At 40.2% G+C, this 24,221-nt stretch overlaps 1 protein-coding gene across 5 annotated transcripts in view; it reads left to right on the top strand.

The window, feature by feature from the left end:
- The window catches only part of LOC139755301 (FGFR1 oncogene partner 2 homolog), a 97,308-nt gene that overhangs the window by 40,870 nt on the left and 32,217 nt on the right, over window positions 1-24,221 (top strand). For 4 of the 5 annotated variants that reach the window (XM_071673417.1, XM_071673421.1, XM_071673419.1 and 1 more), the window contains exon 3: window positions 9,213-9,320. The exons of the other annotated variant lie outside the window; for it this stretch is intronic. In XM_071673417.1, coding sequence (XP_071529518.1) covers window positions 9,213-9,320 — 108 coding nt within the window. The remainder of the gene's footprint in view (window positions 1-9,212; window positions 9,321-24,221) is intronic. 5 annotated transcript variants of the gene reach the window in all.

A 24,221-nucleotide genomic window follows, 5' to 3' on the forward strand; every position in this document is an offset into this window, starting at 1 on the left:
TCCCTAAGGTTCTGTCCTGTCCCCTTCACTCTTTCTCTTTTTTTTTCCAACGATTTCCTCTCCACCTCAAATAATTCAGTGCACTCTATGCTGACAATTCAACACTGCATTTATCCATATCTTTAGTTCTGCTATCTCTTCTCTCACTTGATCTGCATCTCATCTTGACACAGCTTCCTCAGTGAACTCACACTTGAACACGATATCTCAGTGGGATACACAAAATCTTGTTAAGTTTGATCCCTCCAAACCCAATTTCTACCCACTTGGCTATCGAAAACTCCTCACAACTCGAGCCTTTCCTTTGGCAGTTCTGTAATTCCACCTCTTGACTCATATGCTGACAATGCAACACTGCATTTATCCACATCTTTTAGTTCTGCTATCTCTTCTCTCACTTGATCTGCATCTCGTCTTGACACAGCTTCCTCAATGAACTCAGACTTGAACAGGATATCTCAGTGGGATACACAAAATTTTGTTAAGTTTAATACCTCCAAGACCCAATTTCTACCCATCTGTCTATCAAAAACTCCTCACAACTTGAGCCTTTCCTTTGGCAGTTCTGTAATTCCACCTCTTGACTCGGTGAACTTGTTTGGTAATACTGTAACATCCACTCTTTCTTGGAAACCTCACATTATAGGAATAGCTGTAAGAAACTGGGTGTCCTGTTTAGATGTTGAAACTTTTTGTCCTCTGAACAATTGCTCTGTTTATGCAAGGGATTGATTGTATGGAGTACTGCTCTCACATTTGGGGTAGTTCTGGCTCTGTATCCTAACTTTACAGAGTTGAGTTGAAAGCAATCCAACTTATAAACTGTCCCAGGCTAACTTCCGAACTTGACCCCCTTGCCCTACACCATAATGTTGGTTCACTTTCCCTCTTCTGTAGGTATTTCTTTGGTTTTTGTTCCCAAGAGCAAGCTGCTTGTGTGCCCCCACCACTAGCTAGACCGAGCAATACTCAGCAAGCTGTTACGTCACATGATTACATAATTATTGTGTGGCCATCGGTAACTCAAGGGTGGGCTGTTTTGATACCTGCCTCTTTCCCTACACATCAAAGCTTTGCAACTCTCTACCTTCTAATGTCTTTCTAAATACTTATGACCTGTCACATTTCAAAAATAGGTCTTTCACATCCTCAAAAGTTCATTGAAACTTTCCCTTGTCTTTTCTTTTTCCACTTCATATTTCTCTCTTTATCTCAATTAAGGCCCAGCCATGATGTGGGCTTTTATCCATGACGGAAGCCTTCAACATAAAAAAAAGTTGGTAAATAGGGAGTGCCAGAAGTAAAGGAGAATGGAAGTTATCTTGTTAATGTCTGTGCTGAGAGGGCTTTATTCTTTGCAAACACCTTTTTTTCAGCACAAGATGATCCACATGTATACATGAATGAGGAAGATAGAATAGAAGGGCAAAATGCTTTGGTTGATTATGTGGAAGTGGATGAAAGACTGAGAAAGTTCCTGCTATAGTTGTGAGAGGATTCTTTGGAGACTGACCATTTTGCAGTTCTTGTGGGTATGAGGATCAGGGAGAAGTTGAGGTTTGATGTAAAGAAGAATGGAGAGGTAAGAATGTTGGCAAGTGAGAAAATGAATCTGGAAAAATGCAGGGAGGAGCATGAGAGGAAGGTAACTGAAAGCTTAGATGGAAGTACAATAAATATAGGAATGCAATCATGTGTGAATGAGGTGTTTAAAATGTTTAGGGAAATACTAGTAAAGGTTGTTGAATTAGTAGTTGGAGCCAAAGTAGGAAGATACAGGAATAAAAAGGGCAATGCATGGTCAACATAAGAGATTAGAAATGGTGTTTTAAGAGAAGAAAAAGGCATATGGTAGATTGCTTGATAGGAATGTACCAGTGAAAGTTCAGCACAATAAGAGGAGGGAAGAATACAATAATTGTAAGTGCATTGTTAAGAAGCTGATAGGGGAAAGCAGAGGAAGAGTACATGAAGACTTTGGAAGAAAGTTAAGTGAAAAGTTTTGGGATGATAAGACACTATATCCCTGGGGATAGGGGATTAAGAATACTTCCCACGTATTCCCTGCGTGTCGTAGAAGGCGACTAAAAGGGGAGGGAGAGTGGGGGGCTGGAAATCCTCCCCTCTCTTCTTTTTTTTTTTTTTTTTTTTTTTTTTTTTTTTTTTTTCAAAAGAAGGAACAGAGAATTGGGCCAGGTGAGGGTATTCCCTCAAAGGCCCAGTCCTCTGCTCTTAACGCTACCTCGCTAATGCGGGAAATGGCGAATAGTTTGAAAGAAAGAAGACACTATACTGGAAGGAGGTGAAAAAGGAAGGAGATGGATGTTAGAATGGAAATGTTGATGTGAAAAGTAAGGAAGGGGAATTGAATCAAAAGGAGGAAGTGAAAGGAAGTTGGAAAGAGTATCTTAAAGAACTGATAAATGTGGGGGGAGAGGAGGCAGCAGTATTACGTTCATGGGTATGGAGGATGGAAGGAGGAGGATGCAAGTAAAAGGGCCTTTAGCAAGAAGGGAGATAAGAAGGGCAATGAGGCTCAAGGTAGGAAAGGGACCTGAAGTTGATGGGATTATGGCTGAAATGCTGAATTACGGAGGAGAAAGTGTGATAGAGTGGATGCATCTTATATGTGATTTAGCATGGAAACAGAAGGTTATGCCTGAGGATTGGGTGAAAGCTATTATTATTCCTTTATTCAAAGGAAGTAGTGCAAAGAATGTATGTAGCAGTTATAGGGGAATAAGTCTGTTAAGTATACCTGGAAAAGTGTATGCAAGAATATTAATTGAGGGTGATGGAGGTGACTGAATGCAGAATAAGGAGGGTTTTAGGAAAGATAGGGGATGTGTGGATCAGATTCTTGTAGTAAAGATGGCCATGGAAAAGTATATAGCAAAAGGTAAGAAGTTGTATGCAGATTTTGTGGATCTGGAGAAAGCATATGACAAAGTTGAGTGGATTGCATTGAGGGATTTGTTAAGGGTGTATGGTATAAGGGGAAAACTGTTGAATGGTTTACAAGCCTTCTATAGTGGAGCAAATGCATGTGTAAGAGTGGATGGATGGCTGAGTAAAAGTTCTGGGATTCATTTAGATGTGATGCAGGGCTGTTATATCATTGTGGCTTTTTACTATAGAGTGATTTGGAATGATGTGGTATACTGGGTTGATGTGCTGTCAGTGGACTGACTAGGACATGTGAAGCGTCTAGGGTAGACCATGGAAAGGTCTTTGGGGCCTGGATATGGATCGGGAGCTATGGTTCCAGTGCATTACACATGGCAGCTAGAGACTTACTGTGAACGAATGTGGCCTTTTTTGTCTGTTTTTCTGGTGCTGCCTCAGTGAGGCGAGGGGTAGCAATGATATTACCTGTATAATGGGGTATTACGAATATATACATGGGTATGTATTCCTATGAGTCCACGGGGAAAATGAAACACGATAAGTTCCCAAGTGCACTCGTGTAATAATCACATCATCAGGGGAGACACGAGAGAAATGTAACAGTCAGTTGATATACAACGAAGAGACGTAGCTTGGACGCTATTTAGTAAACATGTGATTGTCTAAGACAGACAACAAGCGTATCATAAACTTATTATGTGGACAAGAAGGTGAATTGTTTACAAATTTTATCAACAATAAAGTTATCCAATTTGCTTAGACCTCACTAATATTAAGGTTATAATTCTTTGTGCATTTAATGATAGAAGATTCAATGATATTTCTCATGGTACCGGAGTTAGAGTTAATAACTGAGATGGCATTACTTCAGTCAATACGATGATCATAGTTTTAAATGTGATTAAACAAGGCATTTCATTCTTGTCCTGTTCTTATACTATATTTATGTTGCTTAAGTGTAACAGAAAGATCCTTACCAGTCTGCCCAACATAAAACTTGTCACAATTTCTACATGGCACTTTATAGATGCACCCAGGAGAATTTTGTGGTGAGTTCCTGATTAAGATATTCTTTATAGTATTGTTGTTGCTGAAGGCAACATTTACATTAAAGGATTTAAGAAACATGGGAAGTAAAGTAAAATTATTATTAAAAGGGAGAAGTAAAAGATTCTTGATGTCAATGGGAGGTTTGGGCTCAACTTTATAAAATGATTTCTTTGCTAACTTAAGGGATTTATCAATGAAAGATCTAAGGTACTTTAACTTAGATCCAATAGAATATATCTTCTCAAACTCATCATCAATAAACTCTGGACTACAAATACGTAATGCCCTAAGGAACATAGATTGAAATGATAATTTAACTCTGTCATGTTGAGTAATAACGGATATATGAGCGTACATTGTTAGGTTTTCTGTACATGCTAAACTTAAACTTGTTTCCTTGCCTGTGGATCATGCAGTCTAAAAATGGAAACACCATTATTTTCCTTTTCTACAGTAAATTTGATGGAAGGTAGTAAATTGTTAAGTAAGGGGAGAAATGTGTGTAAATTTTCATTTGTTGGCCAAACACAAAGAACATCATCTACATACCTAAACCAAATTGCATTAGAAGGTAAGATATCCTTTAGTAATTTTGTTTCAAAGAATTATCATCATTAGATTATCATCATGGAGACATTACGCACCCCTGCCGCAAACCGACATTCACTGGGAACCAATCACTTTCCTCTCTTCCTACTCATACACATGCTTTACATCCTCAATAAAAACTTTTCAGTGCTTCTAGCAACTTACCTCCCAAACCATATACTCTTAATACCTTCCACAGAGCATCTCTATCAACTCTTATCATGTGCCTTCTCCAGATCCATAAATGTTACATACAAATCCATCTATTTTTTTAATTATTTCTCACATACATTCTTCAAAGCAAACACCTGGTCCACACATCGTCAACCACTTCTGAAACTACACTGCTCTTCCCTGGGGATAGGGGAGAAAGAATACTTTCCACTCATTCCCCGCATGTCGTAGAAGGCGACTAAAGGAAGTGGGAGTGGTGGGCTAGCAGTCCTCCCCTCTTTGTATTTAAACTTTCTAAAAGAGGAAACAGAAGAAGGAGTCATGTGGGGAGTGCTCCTCCTCGAAGGCTCAGACTGGGGTGTCTGAATGTGTGTGGATGTAACCAAGATGAGAAAAAAGGAGAGATAGGTAGTATGTTTGAGGAAAGGAACCTGCATGTTTTGGCTCTGAGTGAAATTAAGCTCAAGGGTAAAGGGGAAGAGTGGTTTAGGAATGTCTTGGGAGTAAAGTCAGGAGTTGGTGAGAGGACAAGAGCAAAGGAAGGAGTAGCACTACTCCTGAAGCAAGAGCTGTGGGAGTATGTGATAGAGTGTAAGAAAGTAAACTCTAGATTGATATGGGTAAAACTGAAAGTGGATGGAGAGATATGGGTGATTATTGGTGCATATGCACCTGGGCCTGAGAAGAAAGATCATGAGAGGCAAGTGTTTTGGGAGCAGCTGAGTGAGTGTGTTAGCAGCTTTGATGCATGAGACCGGGTTATAATGATGGGTGATTTGAATGTGAAGGTGAGTAATGTGGCAGTTGAGGGAATAATTGGTGTATATGTGGTGTTCATTGTTGTAAATGGAAATGGTGAGGAGCTTGTAGATTTATGTGCTGAGAAAGGACTGATGATTGGGAATATGTGATTAAAAAGAGAGAGATACATAAGTATACGTATGTAAGTAGGAGAGATGGCCAGAGAGTGTTATTAGATTATGTGTTAATTGATAGGTGTGTGAAAGAGAGACTTGATGTTAATGTGCTGAGAGGTGCAACTGGAGGGATGTCTGATCATTATCTTGTGGAGGCAAAGGTGAAGATTTGTGAAGGTTTTCAGAAAAGAAGAGAGAATTTCAGGAGAAGAGATTGGTGAGAGTAAGTGAGATTGGAAAGGAGACTTGTGTGAGGAAGTATCAGGAGAGATCGAGTGCTGAATGGAATAAGGTGAGAGCAAAGGATGTAAGGGGAGCGGGTGAGGAATGGGATGTATTCAGGGAAGCAGTGATGGCTTGCGCAAAAGATGCTTGTGGCATGAGAAAGGTGGGAGGTGGGCAGATTAGAAAGGGTAGTGAGTGGTGGGATGAAGACATAAGACTGTTAGTGAAAGAGAAGAGAGAGGCATTTGGATGATTTTTGCAGGGAGATAGTGCAAATGACTGGGAGATGTATAAAAGAAAGAGGCAGGAGGCCAAGAGAACGGTGCAAGAGATGAAAAAGAGGGGAAACGAGAGTTGGGGTGAGAGAGTATCATTGAATTTTAGGGAGAATAAAAAGATGTTTTGGAAGGAGGTAAATAAAGTGCGTAAGACAAGAGAACAATGGGGACATCGGTGAAGGGGGCAAATGGGGAGGTAGTGATAAGTAGTGGAGAAGTGAGAAGGAGATGGAGTGAGTATTTTGAAGGTTTTGTTGAATGTGTTTGATGATAGAGTGGCAGATATAGGGTGTTTTAGTCGAGATGGTGGTCAGAGTGAGAGGGTCAGGGAGAATGGTTTGATAAACAGAGAAGAGGTAGTAAAAGCTTTGCGGAAGATGAAAGCCAGCAAGGCAGTGAGTTTGGATGGTATTGCTGTGGAATTTATTAGAAAAGGGGGTGACTGTGTTGTTGACTGTTGGTGAGGATATTCAGTGTATGTATGGTTCATGATGAAGTGCCTGAGGATTGGTGGAATGCATGTATAGTGCCATTGTACAAAGGCAAAAGGGATAAAGGTGAGTGTTCAAATTTCAGAGGTATAAGTTTGTTGAGTATTCCTGGGAGATTATTTGGGGAGGTATTGATTGAGAGGGTGAAGGCATGTACAGAGCACCAGATTGGGGAGGAGCAGTGTGGTTTCAGAAGTGGTTGAGGATGTGTGGATCAGGTGTTTGCTTTGAAGAATGTATGTGAAAAATACTTAGAAAAGCAAATGGATTTGTATGTAGCATTTATGGATCTGGAGAAGGCATATGATAGAGTTGATAGGGATGCTCTGTGAAAGGTATTAAGAGTATATGGTGTGGGAGGTAAGTTGCTAGAAGCAGTGAAAAGTTTTTATTGAGGATGTAAGGCATGTGTACGAGCAGGAAGAGAGGAAATTGAGTGGTACCCAGTGAATGTCGGTTTGTGGTAGAGGTGTGTGATGTCTCCATAGTTGCTTGATTTGTTTATGGATGGAGTTGTTAGGGAGGTGAATGCCAGAGTTTTGGAGATAGCATCAAGTATGCAATTTGTTGTGGATGAAAGGGTTTGGGAAGTGAGTCAGTTGTTGTTCGCTGATGTGGCTGATTCGGGTTAGAAACTGCAGAAGTTGGTGACTGAGTTTGGGAAAGTGTGTGAAAGAAGAAAGCTGAGAGTGAATGTGAATAAGAGCAAGGTTATTAGGTACAGTAGGGTTGAGGGACAAGTCAATTGGGAGGTAAGTTAGAATGGAGAAAAACTGGAGGAAGTGAAGTGTTTTAAATATCTGGGAGTGGATTTGGCAGCGGATGAAGCCATGGAAGTGGAATTGAATCACAAGGTTGGGGAGGGAGCGAAGGTTCTGGGAGCATTGAAGAATGTGTGGAGAGCAAGAACATTATCTCAGAAAGCAAAAATGGGTTTGTTTGAAGGAATAGTGGTTCCAACAATGTTATATGGTTGTGAGGCATGGGCTATAGATAGGGTTGTGTGGAGGAGGGTGGATGTCTTGGAAATGAGATGTGTGAGGACAATATATGGTGTGAGGTGGTTTGACTGAGTAAGTAGTGAAAGGGTAAGAGAGATGTGTGACAATAAAAAGAGTGTGGTTGAGAGAGCAGAAGAGGGTAATTGAAATGGTTTGGTCACATGGAGAGAATGAGTGAGGAAAGATTGACCAAGAAGATATATGTGTCAGAGGTGGAGGGAACAAGAAGTGGGAGACCAAATTGGAGGTGGAAAGATGGAGTGAAAAAAATTTTGAGCGATCGTAGCCTGAACATGCAGTAGGGTTCAAGGTTCAAGGAACAGAGTGAATTGGAACGATGTGTTATACTGGGATTGATGTGGTGTCAATGGATTGAACCAGGGCATGTGAAGCATATGGGATAAACCATGGAAAGTTTTGTGGGGCCTGGATGTGGAAAGGGAGCTGTGGTTTTGGTGCATTATACATGACAGTTAGAGGCTGAGTGTTAACGAATGTGGCCTTTATTGTCCTTTCTTAGCGCTACCTTGCACGCGTGTGTGGGGGAGGGGGGGTGTCATTTCAGGTGTGGCAGGTAGTGATGGGAATGACTAAAGGCAGCCAGTACGAAGTATGTACATGTGTATATATGTATGTGTCTGTGTATGTATATATATGTATACGTTGAAATGTTAGGTATGTATATGTGCGTGTGTGGACGTGTATGTATATGCATGTGTATGTGGGTGGGTTGGGCCATTCTTTTGTCTGTTTCCTTGCTCTACCTTGCTAACGTGGGAGACAGTGACAGAGTATAATGAATAAATATATGAATATATATCTTGATTATTTAAGGAGTGAAAAGAAGATAAGACACATAGCTGAAGTCCTATCTGGATGAGCAGCTGAAAGATGTAATGAGCACCAAGTGCAACCGCGCTTGTCTAGCAAAATTTCATGATTGGTTCCCATAGGTAGGAACTCTTCTTTTATCAGTTTCCTACCCTCCCATCTTTCCTTTTTTATGCATAATCCTCTCTTATTCTGTTTTATTTCTTTTCATTACCCTTCCCAAACTTGTATCTTCCCTTTCAGTTGCAGACCTCTATCCATGTGCTTTGCATTGCTTGTCTCAGTTTTCCCAATCTCGCAATTTTAGATTTTTCGTATACTAAGGGGTTTTATGTATTTATTGCCTTTATATACTTCAGTTAACTTATTTTAACATCATGATTACCAATACAGAGACCAATTTTCTGATCAGTGCTGACCTAGAGGTGAAATCATATTCAGAAAGTTTAAGATGAATTGTGATTGAAAATGGGCTTGTATGGTAAGGTTGTGAAGTGCCCTGTAGTGTTATGGCAGGGGATTCCAGGGATACCAGCCCACCTTCCATAGGGATGGATGCTTTATTTCCTCATTGCTCCCTTCCATAGCTTCCTCCCCAGTCATGAGAACTCATCAGCAGTATTGTTTCCATTTTAGCAAAATGTAACACACATTTTGTTTGAAATTATGACCACTCTAGGTTTGTCATGTGACACTTGAACTTGCATTGTACTTTTATCTTCAAGAATTTCAGCCATTGTACTTTGGCAGTACTGTGAGGAGATGAATGAGCTGAATGAAGCAGCAAACAATCGGCCACGTAGTGCCCTGATTCACTCCATCCAACAAGAGAATAGACATATTCGACAGCTTCAGCAGGTGAGTGCTGAAATCATCTCATTCTCTCTAGAAATAGCAGAAATGAAACATAGACCTTGAGCATTTGAAATGAAGGTCACTAAGAATCTTTTTGTAATTACTTATTTGCAGCATAAGGGGGTTTGTACACTCATAGGACCCCATCTCATGAACATTCTTTACCATCATATTTGTCCTCAAGTCACCCTGTTCCTTTCATCCTCCATTTTTATAATGTAAAAGTATTTCTCTACCTGTTTTATGAACGAGTTTCTTACCTAATTTTATGTTAAGTCCTCTCGTTGCTCTGTTCATATATATCTTGAGGAACTTCTCTTTTCATGTCATCAATCTGTTTAAAAACTGAATGTGTGTGCTCAGGTCACTCCTCACTCTTTTCTCTATCAAGTTTGGCGAATTTAAAGGCTCTAGCTATAATCCGTAACTCAGTTCGTTTTTTTCCAGTTCCATCTTTGTTGCACTCCTCTAGACCTTCTTTGTTAGCTCTTTGTACTTCTTTAGGTATGGTGACCAAACTTGAGGGTATATTCTAGTTTGGCCTTTCATAGGATATCAACAGCTTGCCGAATATTTACTTGTATAGTAGACTCATCCCACAATAAAGATGTTTGGTTGAAAAGTAAGCTGTGTAAATAGAAGGCAGCTCCTAAAACAACAAAAGGTACTCAAGGTAAGGTTGTGGATTATGATATTCATCTTAAGATTGTGATTGTTAGGTTTATGGTCTCATCTGAGGGTTTTGTAATGATGGTGTTAGGTTGTAGCCACTTATTAGGATCGCACTGAGCTGATACACTCTCCTAGGTTTTTTTTTGGGTTGGTATTAGATTGGTATCAGCTTCAAACTTGGGTTTCTTTAGTATTGATATTGTGTAAGAAGCCAAATGAAGCAGTTCACTGTGGTGGTAGAGTTATCTTTGTTAATTAAGAGTTCACTGAGGTTAGGATCAGATTCAGTCCTGTTTGCCAGACAGCCCACAATGAAAAATCACATTTCTGTGATTTTGTCATAAAAATTTTCTTCTATAAATACTTGTTTTCATCCAAATAGAGCATTTTTTATTAATGAAATGAAAGGGTGAGAGGGAGAGGTGTGGTAATAAAAAGTGTGGTTGAGAGAGCAGAATAGGGTGTGTTAAAATGGTTTGTACATATAGAGAGAGGAAGGAAAGGTTGGCAAAGAGGATATATGTGAGAAGTGAAGGGAACAAGTAAAAGTAGGGGACCATTTGGACGTGGAAGGATGGAATGAAAAAAGAGGTTTTGAGCAGTTGGGGACTGAACATGCAGGATGGTGAGAGGTATGCAAGGAATAGAGTGAATTGGAATGATGTGGTATACCTTAGTTGAGGTGCTGTCAGTGGACTGAACCAGGGCATATGAGATGTCTTGGGTAAACTTTAGCATGGAAAGGTCTGTGGGGCCTGGATGTGGATAGGGAGTTGTGGTTTCTGTGCATTACACATGACAACCTGAGACTGTGTGTGAATGAATGTGGCCTTTTTGTCTGTTTTCCTGATGCTACCTTGCTGAAGCAGGGGGTAGCGATGCTGTTTCCTGTGGGCCGATGTGGCTCCAGAAATGGATGAAGGAAAGCGAGTATGAATATGTACATAGTGTATATATGTATATGTATGTGTATGTATATGTTGATTTGTATATGTATGTATATATGTGTGTACATGAGAGTGGATGGGTCTTTCTTTGTCTGTTTCCTAGCCCTTCCTTGCTGATGCGGGAGACGGCGATCAAGCATAATAGATTAAAATTAGTGGAAGAGAGCAAATGTACCTATATGTAGTTGCCATAATTACTAACCATCTGAGCAGCTATTTATATCTACAGGTGTCTTATTCACCCTAGTAAGGGATACTGCTCATATTTACAGAGCTGCCAACCACTATATTTTTGCAGTATTATTTTTTTTTTTAGATAAATATGGCATCATGATTTTGCTTAGTAAAATGATATTTTCTTGAAATGTTGGTCGTATGTTCATGTATTGTACATATGTATGTAATGTATGGGAAGTTCAGAGGGATGCACTCTTTAAAAGTCATGCAAAATTATCATGTCTAGAAGTGGATAAGAAATTACTAGTTCTTTCTCATCTATGCTGTTCTTCAAAGTAGGAAAATGTAATTTACTAAGATTTCTAGCATTGACAAATGAAGAGTAACAACAAAAATTTTGCTAGGAAAATCAAGTCCTCAGCATGTAAGTTAATTCATCACATCAGTTTACCATTACAAATGCCAAATCATGTCTATGTAAAACATTTATAGAGTGATATGGTAAGGAAAATCAATTAGACAATGACCAGTTCATAATAGAGGAGTTTGAAGGAGTCAAAATGTTAGCCATGTCTCATGTGGGAAAACTTGGTCAAAATGTTTTGATGTTTGGCTTGCCATTGTTCTTATTGCATGACTTGTCATTGAGTGATGTTTGGTGAAAGGCTTTTGGAGAAGTTCATACAGGCATCCACTGCTTAAATAAAAAGCTTTCTAGCTAGGAATGAATATGTGGACAAACAAACAGTAGAACCTCTGTTGATATAGTTTGACAACCAGAGAGGAGAGTGATTGGTTCCCAGTAAATGTTTGCCTGCGGCAGGGGTGTGTGATGTCCCCATGGTTATTTGAATTGTTTATGGATGGGGTGGTTAAGGAGATAAATGCAAGAGATTTGGAGAGAGGGGCGAGTATGCAGTCTGTTATGGATGAGAGGACCTGGGAAGTGAGTCAGTTGTGGTTTGCTGATGATACAGCTCTGGTGGCTGATTCATGTGAGAAACTGCAGAGGTTGATGACTGAATTTGGAAAAGTGTGTGAAAGGAGATAGTTGAGAGTAAATGTGAATAAGAGCAAGGTTATCAGGTTCAGTAGGGTTGAGGGACAAGTTAATTGGGATGTAAGTTTGAATGGAAACTAATTGGATGAAGTGAAGTAATTTAGATATCTGGGAGTGGACTTAGCAGCAGATGGAATCATGAAAGCTGAAGTGAGTCACAGGGTGTGGGAGGGGGCGAAGGTTCTGGGAGCAATGAAGAATATGTGGAAGGAGAGGACATTATTTCGGAGAGCAAAAATGGGTATGTTTGAAGGAATAGTAGTTCCAACAATGTTGTATGGTTGCGAGGCATTGGCTATAGATAGGGTTGTGCGGAGGAGGGTGGATGTGTTGGAAATGAAATGTTTGAGGACAATATGTGGTGCAAGGTGGTGTGACAGAGTAAGTAATGAAAGGGTAAGAGAAATGTGTTGATATAAAAAGAATATGGTTGAGAGAGCAGAAGAGGGTGTGTTAAAATGGTTTGGACATTTGGAGAGAATGAGGGAGGAAAGATTTACAAAGAGGATATATGTGTCAGCAGTGGAGGGAACGAGGAGAAGTGGGAGACCATATTAGAGGTAGAAGGATGGAGTGAAAAAGATTTTGAGCGATCGGGGCCTGAACATACAGGAGGGTGAGAGGCAAGCAAGGAATAGAGTGAATTGGAATGATGTGGTATACTGGGGTCAACATGCTGTCAGTTGACTGAACCAGGGCATGTGAAGCGTCTAGGGTAAACCAAGGAAAGGTCTGTGGGGCCTGGATATGGAAAGGGAGCTGTGGTTTCAGTGCATTAAGCATGACAGCTAGAGACAGAGTAAATGAATGTGGCCTGTTTCTCTGTATTACTGGCCCTGCTTCACTGGAGTGGGGGATTGCGATGCTGTATTCTTGCAGGGTGGGGTAGTGACAGGAATGGATGAAGGCAAGCAAATATGAATATGTACATGTGTATGTATGTTATGTCTGTGTGTGTATGTATATGTATGTATAGAAAGGATCACAATTTTGTGCATGATCAAGATATTCCTTTGAGTCCACGGGGAAAATGAAACACGATAAGTTCCCATGTGCACTTTCGTGTAATAATCACATCATCAGGGGAGACACAAGAAAGAAATATAACAGTCAGTTGATGTGCATTGAAGAGACAAAGTTAGGATGCAATTTGGTAAACATGTGACTGGACAATCGCATGTTTACCAAATGGCGTTCTAGCTTCGTCTCTTTGATGTATATCAACTGACTTATATTTCTCTCTTGTGTCTCCCCTGATGATGTGATAATTACACGAAAGTGCACTTGGGAACTTATCGTGTTTCATTTTCCCCGTGGACTCACAGGAATATGTATGTATATGTTGATATGTATATATGCGTTTATGTATGTATATGTGCATATGAGTGGATGGGCCATTCTTCTTCTGTTTCCTGGCTTTATCTTGCTGATACGGGAAGCAGCGATTATGTATAATAAATATGAAAATAAATAAATCCTAAAGTAAGAAAGCTTAACTCTTAATTCATAAGAAAAGACGATGGTTTTGATAGTTTTTGAGCAACAAGTCATAGAAATAAAAACGTTACAAAACTTTTTGTGTGCTTAGGATTGGCCAGCCTCGGAAGTAATGTTTATTGAACTAGTAACAGTTAAGTATTAATTCATTAGAAACAGTTTTTGTATTTTTTATGAAGCTTTTTGTTAAAAAAGAAGACTTACTGTATTTTACTTTATTTACTTCATAAAAGATACATTCTTTCCCTGGAAAATGTCTCCAAAAGTCACCCAGCATATAATCTGTGAAGTTAAAGAAAATGCACCCCTGAATTGCTTTCGCTAGTTGGCTAAATTCTACCTAACCTATCCCCAGACACCCACAGAGTAGAATATATGTTGTTTTTTACTAAAGAACATGATGACTTGATTTCTAGAAAAAGAAATTGCACTAATTATAGGTATTGGAAATTTAAAGGGGAGGTGGGGTTGATGCACCACCTACCATATAGGGTAGCAGTTTCCGCTGAACTCTCATGGACGCGACTATCTCCTTCATTTCTTATTTGGAACATTTTTCATACCATTTTCATACAGGAACATCCTTAAGCTTTTAAAAGAAAAGTAAAGCTAGCAATAAAAGTGAAGAACAATGGAAGCCGAGTAGCATCTGTGACTTGCTGTCACTGCAGGAGCAGGCGGTCAGTGTGAGGACAACACTGGGCTCAGATTGTTTCCAGCCTTTCTGCTGTGGTACAAGACTCAGGAACTCGTGTATCCTATACATTATGTCCCTACCTAATTCATTACACTTGTAAACTTCTTTGTTAAATTTGGTAATTGACTTACCCAGTAACTTAACTTTTTCGTATTATGATTTAGTGGAGAATTTTACTTAAGATTTGTGTATTTGCAATGGATTTTATCTTACTTTTAACCTCTCATCAACATTCATGGAAATATGCTGTTACTTAATGTTTGATGTTTTCATATTTTTTAAATTTTTTTTATCTAATCTTTGCTGTCTTATCAGCATTCATGGAAATGTGCTTTATGTACCTATATGCAACCATGTAATGTTTCTTAATAGACCATTACTTCTCTGTCTGTCATTAGCATTTGCAGTAACTCCACTGCACTTGTGATGACTCACTATTGTCATCCAATAAAACATTGTAAAGGCTCTTGTATTCAGCTGCTAGTGATTGTGTGTAGAAGTAGTCAGTAGGAACAATAGGTAGGAGCCCTTGGAAACAATGTGCTCAGTAGGAACATTAGGTAGGAGCCTTTGGAAATGCTGTGCTAGAGTTGCCCTCTACTAACAACCTGTTAAGGGTGAGGCACAAAAGGCTAAGAAGCAGCACTGGAGTCCACCAGTTATGGAGACTCTTTTGCCTTGGTCTCCCCATTTAGGGAGTTCCCGGAAGTAAAAGGCATCAGAGATATGGATAGATTGACAGTGTGTGGTTGGAGTGCTTATTATGGACATCAGTGAAATGAGTAACGATCATGATAATAACAAGACATCTGAGTGAGTACTGTTCTATGAGATTTTAAGCAGATGATTTTGCCATTGTTCTAGCCATTGTTCTAACAAAACTATGGCTGCATGACAAAAGAGATATGCAAATACCATAAGCTGAAACTTGAAGTGGTACAATATGTGAATGAGCATGGACACCAAACTGTAAGAAGAGAATATGGGCCACCTTCAAAACAGCCACACAGTGAAGCCTAATCTTTGAAGTCCATCCTGAAAACTGGCTGCAGCTTGAAAAGGAAGTAAATCAGAGGGTTGTAAAGCACAGGAACATATTATATTTCTTTTTCTATAAGAATGAATACTAGTGAGGTGAGAAGAATACTAGGAGAAAAATAACTCTGCTTTTGCATGAACAGCTGGTTGGTGCAATAGGTTTATGAAGAGGCATGGTCCCCACATGCACACATGTACAAAATATGCAAAAAGATTACACAGAAAAAATATTTGAATTTTACATTTCATGAAAAATACTTGCTTTGATCTAGGCCAAATAGGGAATATGGATGAATTGTCTTAACATTTGACATGCCAGCAAGGAAGACTTTGGATGTCAGTGAAAGCTATAGGACACAAGGAGACATATTATTCAGTAGCTTTACCCTTTTGTGATGTCACAAAACTACCACCATTCTTAATATTTAAAAATGAAAAGTCAAAATAAAAAATACCTCTTGCATTTATTCGTGTCTACTGGTTGGATGGATGAAACTGGTTAGGAAAATTATTGTCAAGGCATCCAGGTGGTCTCTGAAAGAACAGTTTGTTGAGTATGGGATCAGTTTAGATCACACAAAACTAAGGCCGTTGAAAAGTTATTGCCAGAATTGAACACTTGGTTAGCTGTTATTCATGGTGGACTAATGCCCCAATTATATGTAGATGTGTCTGTAAATGAATATTGAAAAAAAAAAAACAAACATGCATGAGCTTCATGTTATGGCATCATACCCACAGGAAGGGTGTATCAGCCCATTGTTTCACAGATGTGTGATTTAGTGAAAAAGTTCTTTGACACTGTGACAGCAAACAATTGTGCTGTCTTTCAGTTGTGTCATTATTGATATTGTAGATAGAAATATTTCTTTTCTTTCTTTCTTTCATACTATTCGCCATTTCCCGCATTAGTGAGGTAGCGTTAAGAACAGAGGACTGGGCCTTTGAGGGAATATCCTCATCTGGCCCCCTTCTCTGTTCCTTCTTTTGGAAAATTAAAAAAAAAATGAGAGGGGAGGATTTCCAGCCTCCCGCTCCAGATAGAAATATAAATGATGCTTTATTTGAAGCCAACAAAAGCTCATTTTGTTTAAGCAACAGTGATAAAGATTTTTCAGGCTTTGACAATGATTATAGCTTTTTTTTTTTTTTTTTTGTCGCTGTCTCCCGCGTTTGCGAGGTAGCGCAAGGAAACAGACGAAAGAAATGGCCCAACCCACCCCCATACACATGTATATACATACGTCCACACACGCAAATATACATACCTACACAGCTTTCCATGGTTTACCCCAGACGCTTCACATGCCCTGATTCAATCCACTGACAGCACGTCAACCCCGGTATACCACATCGATCCAATTCACTCTATTCCTTGCCCTCCTTTCACCCTCCTGCATGTTCAGGCCCCAATCACACAAAATCTTTTTCACTCCATCTTTCCACCTCCAATTTGGTCTCCCTCTTCTCCTCGTTCCCTCCACTTCCGACACATATATCCTCTTGGTCAACCTTTCCTCACTCATTCTCTCCATGTGCCCAAACCATTTCAAAACACCCTCTTCTGCTCTCTCAACCACGCTCTTTTTATTTCCACACCTCTCTCTTACCATTACTTACTCGATCAAACCACCTCACACCACACAGTGTCCTCAAACATCTCATTTCCAGCACATCCATCCTCCTGCGCACCACTCTATCCATAGCCCACGCCTCGCAACCATACAACATTGTTGGAACCACTATTCCTTCAAACATACCCATTTTTGCTTTCCGAGATAATGTTCTCGACTTCCACACATTCTTCAAGGCTCCCAGAATTTTCGCCCCCTCCCCCACCCTATGATCCACTTCCGCTTCCATGGTTCCATCCGCTGCCAGATCCACTCCCAGATATCTAAAACACTTTACTTCCTCCAGTTTTTCTCCATTCAAACTCACCTCCCAATTGACTTGACCCTCAACCCTACTGTACCTAATAACCTTGCTCTTATTCACATTTACTCTTAACTTTCTTCTTTCACACACTTTACCAAACTCAGTCACCAGCTTCTGCAGTTTCTCACATGAATCAGCCACCAGCGCTGTATCATCAGCGAACAACAACTGACTCACTTCCCAAGCTCTCTCATCCCCAACGGACTTCATACTTGCCCCTCTTTCCAAAACTCTTGCATTCACCTCCCTAACAACCCCATCCATAAACAAATTAAACAACCATGGAGACATCACACACCCCTGCCGCAAACCTACATTCACTGAGAACCAATCACTTTCCTCTCTTCCTACACGTACATAGCTTTTATGTAACAGAATAATGATATTTTTTTGCTCATCTCAATGTGCTGAGTACTGGTTTACCAGAGTTATTTTTTTCTTGCTATGCATATTTGATGTGTTATGTTGGATGTTGCATGTAAGATATTTTTCTTGAAAATGGTTTTCCTGCCATACTGTTATCATCTTTTAGTTCCACATTTGAGAATGATCCTAATTTCAATGAAATGTTTTTTCCTGATCTAGAGAATTGATTTTTAATGTTGCATGTATGATATTTTCACTTGAAATTTTTTGTTTTACATTCCACTTTTGCAAATCTTATTAGCTATAAATTGTTTTTTCTGACTTGCAAGAGTGATGTTAATTGTTGCATGTAAGATATTTCCATTGAAAAAGTTTTCTTTTTATAGTGATTTATGTTTTGTTTTTCCACATTTCATAAAGATCCTACTTTCCTGCTATACAGAATTAATGTTTTATGTTGTATTTTATTTATTTATTTTGCTTTGTCGCTGTCTCCCGCGTTTGCGAGGTAGCGCAAGGAAACAGACGAAAGAAATGGCCAAACCCACCCCCATACACATGTATATACACACACGTCTACACACGCAAATATACATACAAATATACACATGTTGTATGTATGTTATATTCATTGAAAAGGGTTTTCTTGTCTCATGTTTCACAGTGGAAAAGATCCTGCTTTCAGTGAACTGATTTTTCCTGCTATACAGATTTTGTTTTATGTTGCATGTTTCATGTGAGATGTGGTCACTGAAAAAGGTTTTCTTGCAATGCTGATTTCATGTTTTTGTTCTGCTTAAGAGTTCATTTTCCAGCAAAATGCTTGTTTCTGCTGTACAGAATTGATGTTTTATGTTCCATGTTGACCTTTTTCTTGAAAAGTTTTCCTTGATGTACTGATTCCTTGTTTTATATTCCATATTTGAAAAAAGTTCCTGCCTTCATTGAACTGCTTTCATCTATTATGCAGAATTGGTGTGAGTTAGTTGTTGTTCGCTGATGATACAACTTTGGTGGCTGATTCGGGTAAGAAACTGCAGAAGTTGGTGACTGAGTTTGGTAAAGAGTGTGAAAGAAGAAAGCTCAGAGTAAATGTGAATAAGAGGAAAGTTATTAGATTCAGTCGGGTTGAGGGACAAGTAAATTGGGAGTTGATTTTGAATGGAGAAAAACTGGAGGAAGCGAAGTGTTTTAGTTATCTGTATTAGTTAAATAACATTAGTTAAATAACATTCTGTATTAGTTAGATAACATTCTCCCCTATCCCTGGGGATAGGGGAGAAAGAATACTTCCCACGCATTCCTCACGTGTCGTAGGAGGAGACTAAAGGGGACGGGAGCCGGGGGCTAGAAACCCTCCCCCTTTTGTATTTTAACTTTCTAAAAGGGGAAACAGAAGAAGGAGTCACGCGGGGAGTGCTCATCCTCTTCGAAGGCTCAGATTGGGGTGTCTGAACGTGTGTGGATGTAACCAAGAAAAAAGGAGAGATAGGTAGTATGTTTGAGGAAAGGAACCTGGATATTTTGGCTCTGAGTGAAACGAAGCTCAAGGGTAAAGGGGAAGAGTGATTTGGGAATGTCTTGGGAGTAAAGTCAGGGGTTAGTGAGAGGACAAGAGCAAGGGAAGGAGTAGCACTACTCCTGAAACAGGAGTTGTGGGAGTATGTGATAGAGTGTAAGAAAGTAAACTCTAGATTGATATGGGTAAAACTGAAAGTGGATGGAGAGAGATGGGTGATTATTGGTGCATATGCACCTGGGCATGAGAAGAAAGATCATGAGAGGCAAGTGTTTTGGGAGTAGCTGAGTGAGTGTGTTAGTAGTTTTGATGCACGAGACCAGGTTATAGTGATGGGTGATTTGAATGCAAAGGTGAGTAATGTGGTAGTTGAGGGAATAATTGGTGTAAATGGGGTATTCAGTGTTGTAAATGGAAATGGTGAAGAGCTTGTAGATTTATGTGCTGAAAAAGGACTGGTGATTGGGAATACCTAGTTTAAAAAGAGAGATATACATAAGTATACGTATGTAAGTAGGAGAGATGTCCAGAGAGCGTTATTGGATTATGTGTTAATTGATAGGCATGTGAAAGAGAGACTTTTGGATGTTAATGTGCTGAAAGGTGCAACTGGAGAGATGTCTGATCATTATCTTGTGGAGGCGAAGGTGAAGATTTGTAGAGGTTTTCAGCAAAGAAGAGAGAATGTTGGGGTGAAGAGAGTGGTGAGAGTAAGTGAGCTTGGGAAGGAGACTTGTGTGAGGAAGTATCAGGAGAGACTGAGTACAGAATGGAAAATGGTGAGAGCAAAGGAGGCCCCACAGAACTTTCCATGGTTTACCCCAGACGCTTCACATGCCCTGGTTCAATCCGTTGACAGCACGTCGACCCTGGTATACCACATCGTTCCAATGCACTCTATTCCTTGCACGCCTTTCACCCTCCTGCATGTTCAGGCCCCGATCACTCAAAATCTTTTTCACTTCATCTTTCCACCTCCAATTTGGTCTCCCACTTCTTCTTGTTCCCTCCACCTCTGACACATATATCCTCTTGGTCAATCTTTCCTCACTCATTCTCTCCATGTGATCAAACCATTTCAAAAGACCCTCTTCTGCTCTCTCAACCACACTCTTTTTATTTCCACACATCTCTCTTACCCTTACATTACTTACTCGATCAAACCACCTCACACCACATATTGTCCTCAAACATCTCATTTCCAGCACATCCACCCTCCTGCTCACAACTCTATCCATAGCCCACACCTCACAACCATACAACATTGTTGGAACCACTATTCCTTCAAACATACCCATTTTTGCTTTTTGAGATAATCTTCTTGACTTCCAAACATTCTTCAAGGCTCCCAGAATTTTCGCCCCCTCCCCACCCTATGATTCACTTCCACCTCCATGGTTCCATCCGCTGCCAGATCCACCCTCAGATATCTAAAACACTTTACTTCCTCCAGTTTTTCTCCATTCAAACTTACCTCCCAATTGACTTGACCCTCAACCCTACTGTACCTAATATCCTTGCTCTTATTCACATTTACTCTCAACTTTCTTCTTTCGCACACTTTACCAAACTCAGTCACCTTTCACACACTTTACCAAACTCAGTCACCAGCTTCTGCAGTTTCTCACATGAATCAGCCACCAGCGCTGTATCGTCAGCGAACAACAACTGACTCACTTCCCAAGCTCTCTCATCCACAACAGACTGCATAATTGCCCCTCTTTCCAAAACTCTTGCATTCACCTCCCTAACAACCCCATCCATAAACAAATTAACAACCATGGAGACATCACACACCCCTGCCGCAAACCTACATTCACTGAGAACCAATCACTTTCCTCTCTTCCTACACGTACACATGCCTTACATCCTCGATAAAAACTTTTCACTGCTTCTAACAACTTGTCTCCCACACCATATATTCTTAATACCTTCCACAGAAGCTTGTCTCCCACACCATATATTCTTAATACCTTCCACAGAGCATCTCTATCAACTCTATCATATGCCTTCACCAGATCCATTAATGCTCCATACAAATCCATTTGCTTTTCTAAGTATTTCTCACATACATTCTTCAAAGCAAACATCTGATCCACACATTCTCTACCACTTCTGAAACCACACTTCTCTTCCTTAATCTGATGCTCTGTACATGCCTTCACCCCTCTCAATCAATACCCTCCCATATAATTTCCCAGGAATACTCAACAAACTTATACCTCTGTAATTTGAGCACTCACTCTTATCCCCTTTGCCTTTGTACAATGGCACCATGCACGCATTCCGCCAATCGTCAGGCACCTCACCATGGATCATACATACATTAAATAACTTTACCAACCAGTCAACAATACAGTCACCCTCTTTTTTGATAAATTCCACTGCGATACCATCCAAACCTGCTGCCTTGCCGGCTTTCATCTTCTGCAAAGCTTTTACTACCTCTTCTCTGTTTACCAAATCATTTTCCCTAACCCTCTCACTTTGCACACCACCTCGACCAAAACACCCTATATCTGCCACTCTATCATCAAACACATTCAACAAACCTTCAAAATACTCACTCCATCTCCTTCTCACATCACCACTACTTGTTATCACCTCCCCATTAGCCCTCTTCACCGAAGTTCCCATTTGCTCCCTTGTCTTACACACTTTATTTACCTCCTTCCAAAACATCTTTTTATTCTCCTTAAAATTTAATGATACTCTCTCTCACCCCAACTCTTATTTGCCCTCTTTTTCACCTCTTGCACCTTTCTCTTGACCTCCTGCCTCTTCCTTTTATACATCTCCCACTCATTTGCATTTTTTACCTGCAAAAATTGTCCAAATGCCTCTCTCTTCTCTTTCACTAATAATCTTACTTCCTCATGGCACCACTCACTACCCTTTCTAATCAACCCACCTCCCACGCTTCTCATGCCAGAAGCATCTTTTGCGCAAGCCATCACTGCTTCCCTAAATACATCCCATTCCTCCCCCACTCCCCTTACCTCCTTTGTTCTCACCTTTTTCCACTCTGTACTCAGTCTCTCCTGGCACTTCCTCACACAAGTCTCCTTCCCAAGCTCACTTACTCTCACCACTCTCTTCACCCCAACATTCTCTCTTCTCTCTTCTTTTCTGAAAACACCTACAAATCTTCACCTTCGCCTCCACAAGATAATGATCAGACATCCCTCCAGTTGCACCTCTCAGAACATTAACATCCAAAAGTCTCTCTTTCGCACGCCTATCAATTAACACGTAATCCAATAACGCTCTCTGGCCATCTCTCCTACTTACATACGTATACTTATGTATATCTTGCTTTTTAAACCAGGTATTCCCAATCACCAGTCCTTTTTCAGCACATAAATCTATAAGCTCCTCACCATTTCCATTTGCAACACTGAACACCCCTCAACTGCCACATTACTCTGCATTCAAATCACCCATCACTTTAACCCAGTCTCGTGCATCAAAACCACTAACCCACTCATTCAGCTGCTCCCAAAACACTTGCCTCTCATGATCTTTCTTCTCATGCCCAGGTGCATATGCACCAATAATCACCTATCTCTCTCCATCAACTTTCAGTTTTACCCGTATCAATCTAGAATTTACTTTCTTACACTCTCTCAAATACTCCCACAACTCCTGTTTCAGGAGTAGTGCTACTCCTTCCCTTGCTCTTGTCCTCTCACTAACCCCTGACTTTACTCCCAAGACATTCCCAAATCACTCTTCCCATTTACCCTTGAGCTTCGTTTCACTCAGAGCCAAAACATCCAGGCCCCTTTTCTCAAACATACTACCTATCTCTCCTTTTTTCTCATCTTGGTTACATCCACACACATTTAGACATCCCAATATGAGCCTTCGAAGAGGATGAGCACTTCCTGCGTGACTCCTCCTTTTGTTCCCCCTTTTAGAAAGTTAGAATACAAGGAGGGGAGGGTTATAAGCTGTTAAATATAGTAGCTTTTTTGCTCACTGGGAGGGGGTTGCAGTAAGATCAGTTGCCCATCAGAAGGGCACAGGCACTTAAATTTCCTGGTGTTTCTTTAAAGCTTTTCATCTAATGGGAATAACAAGCTTTCTCTGGTGAAATGAAAGAACATTATAAAAGAGTAAGAAAACAGCAGAGAAACGAATGAAATAAGCCACAACTTACCTAGATGGCTGAGCAGGTTTGTAAACTTCCTGATTCCTCTGAAAAATGGACTCTTTTCGAGTTGTAAAAATTTTTTCATGTAGATTGAAATAACATATTAGTACAGAAAAACAGCAAAGAAATAAGTGAAATAGGCCTCAACTCACTCAGAAGTAAAAACTTTTGGTGGGGGCATATTGTTTTGATAGCTTTAAGTGCTACACAGTCTCATGTCAACATGTTCTTACTGTTGTCTGTTGTCACCACATTTTCTATGTATCTATTTAGGTAGTAGTTATTAGACAGCCAAAATCCCAGTACTATCCGCCTGGGTATGAGGGGGGGTTAGTGATGGCTGCGTAGCAAGCCAGCACTTCTGTGGTTGTCAGGTTACACTCCTCTGACCCAGGTAGTCGTTTTTTCTTTCTCTTTCTGCCTCACCCACATGTAGACTACTGGCATTTTGTCCTGAAACATACACTCTATCTGTCACACATACCACTTTACAACACTTAGCTCACGCAGCTCATTCTTTGTAACTAGATTTTGCTACGGTGAGCACTATGTGCTAGCCCCACCTTTTGGCAAATTGGTAGGAGCAGTAGACAGAAGTAGTAAGTAGGAACGTTTAGGTGGAAGCATTAGGTTGAAGTTGTAGGTAGGAACATTAGGCAGAAGTAGTCAGTAGGAACAATAGGTAGGAGCCTCTGCAAACACTGTGAGTGTTGCCCACTGCCAGTGGCCTGTAAAAGGTGAGGCACTGAAGGCTAAGAAGTGACACTGGAGTTCTCTATTGATGGAGACTCCATTGTTATAGCCACCCCTTCAAGGGAGTTCCAGGAGGTGACAGGC

The sequence above is a fragment of the Panulirus ornatus genome, chromosome 19, assembly GCF_036320965.1.
Source record: "Panulirus ornatus isolate Po-2019 chromosome 19, ASM3632096v1, whole genome shotgun sequence".
NCBI lineage: Eukaryota > Metazoa > Arthropoda > Malacostraca > Decapoda > Palinuridae > Panulirus > Panulirus ornatus.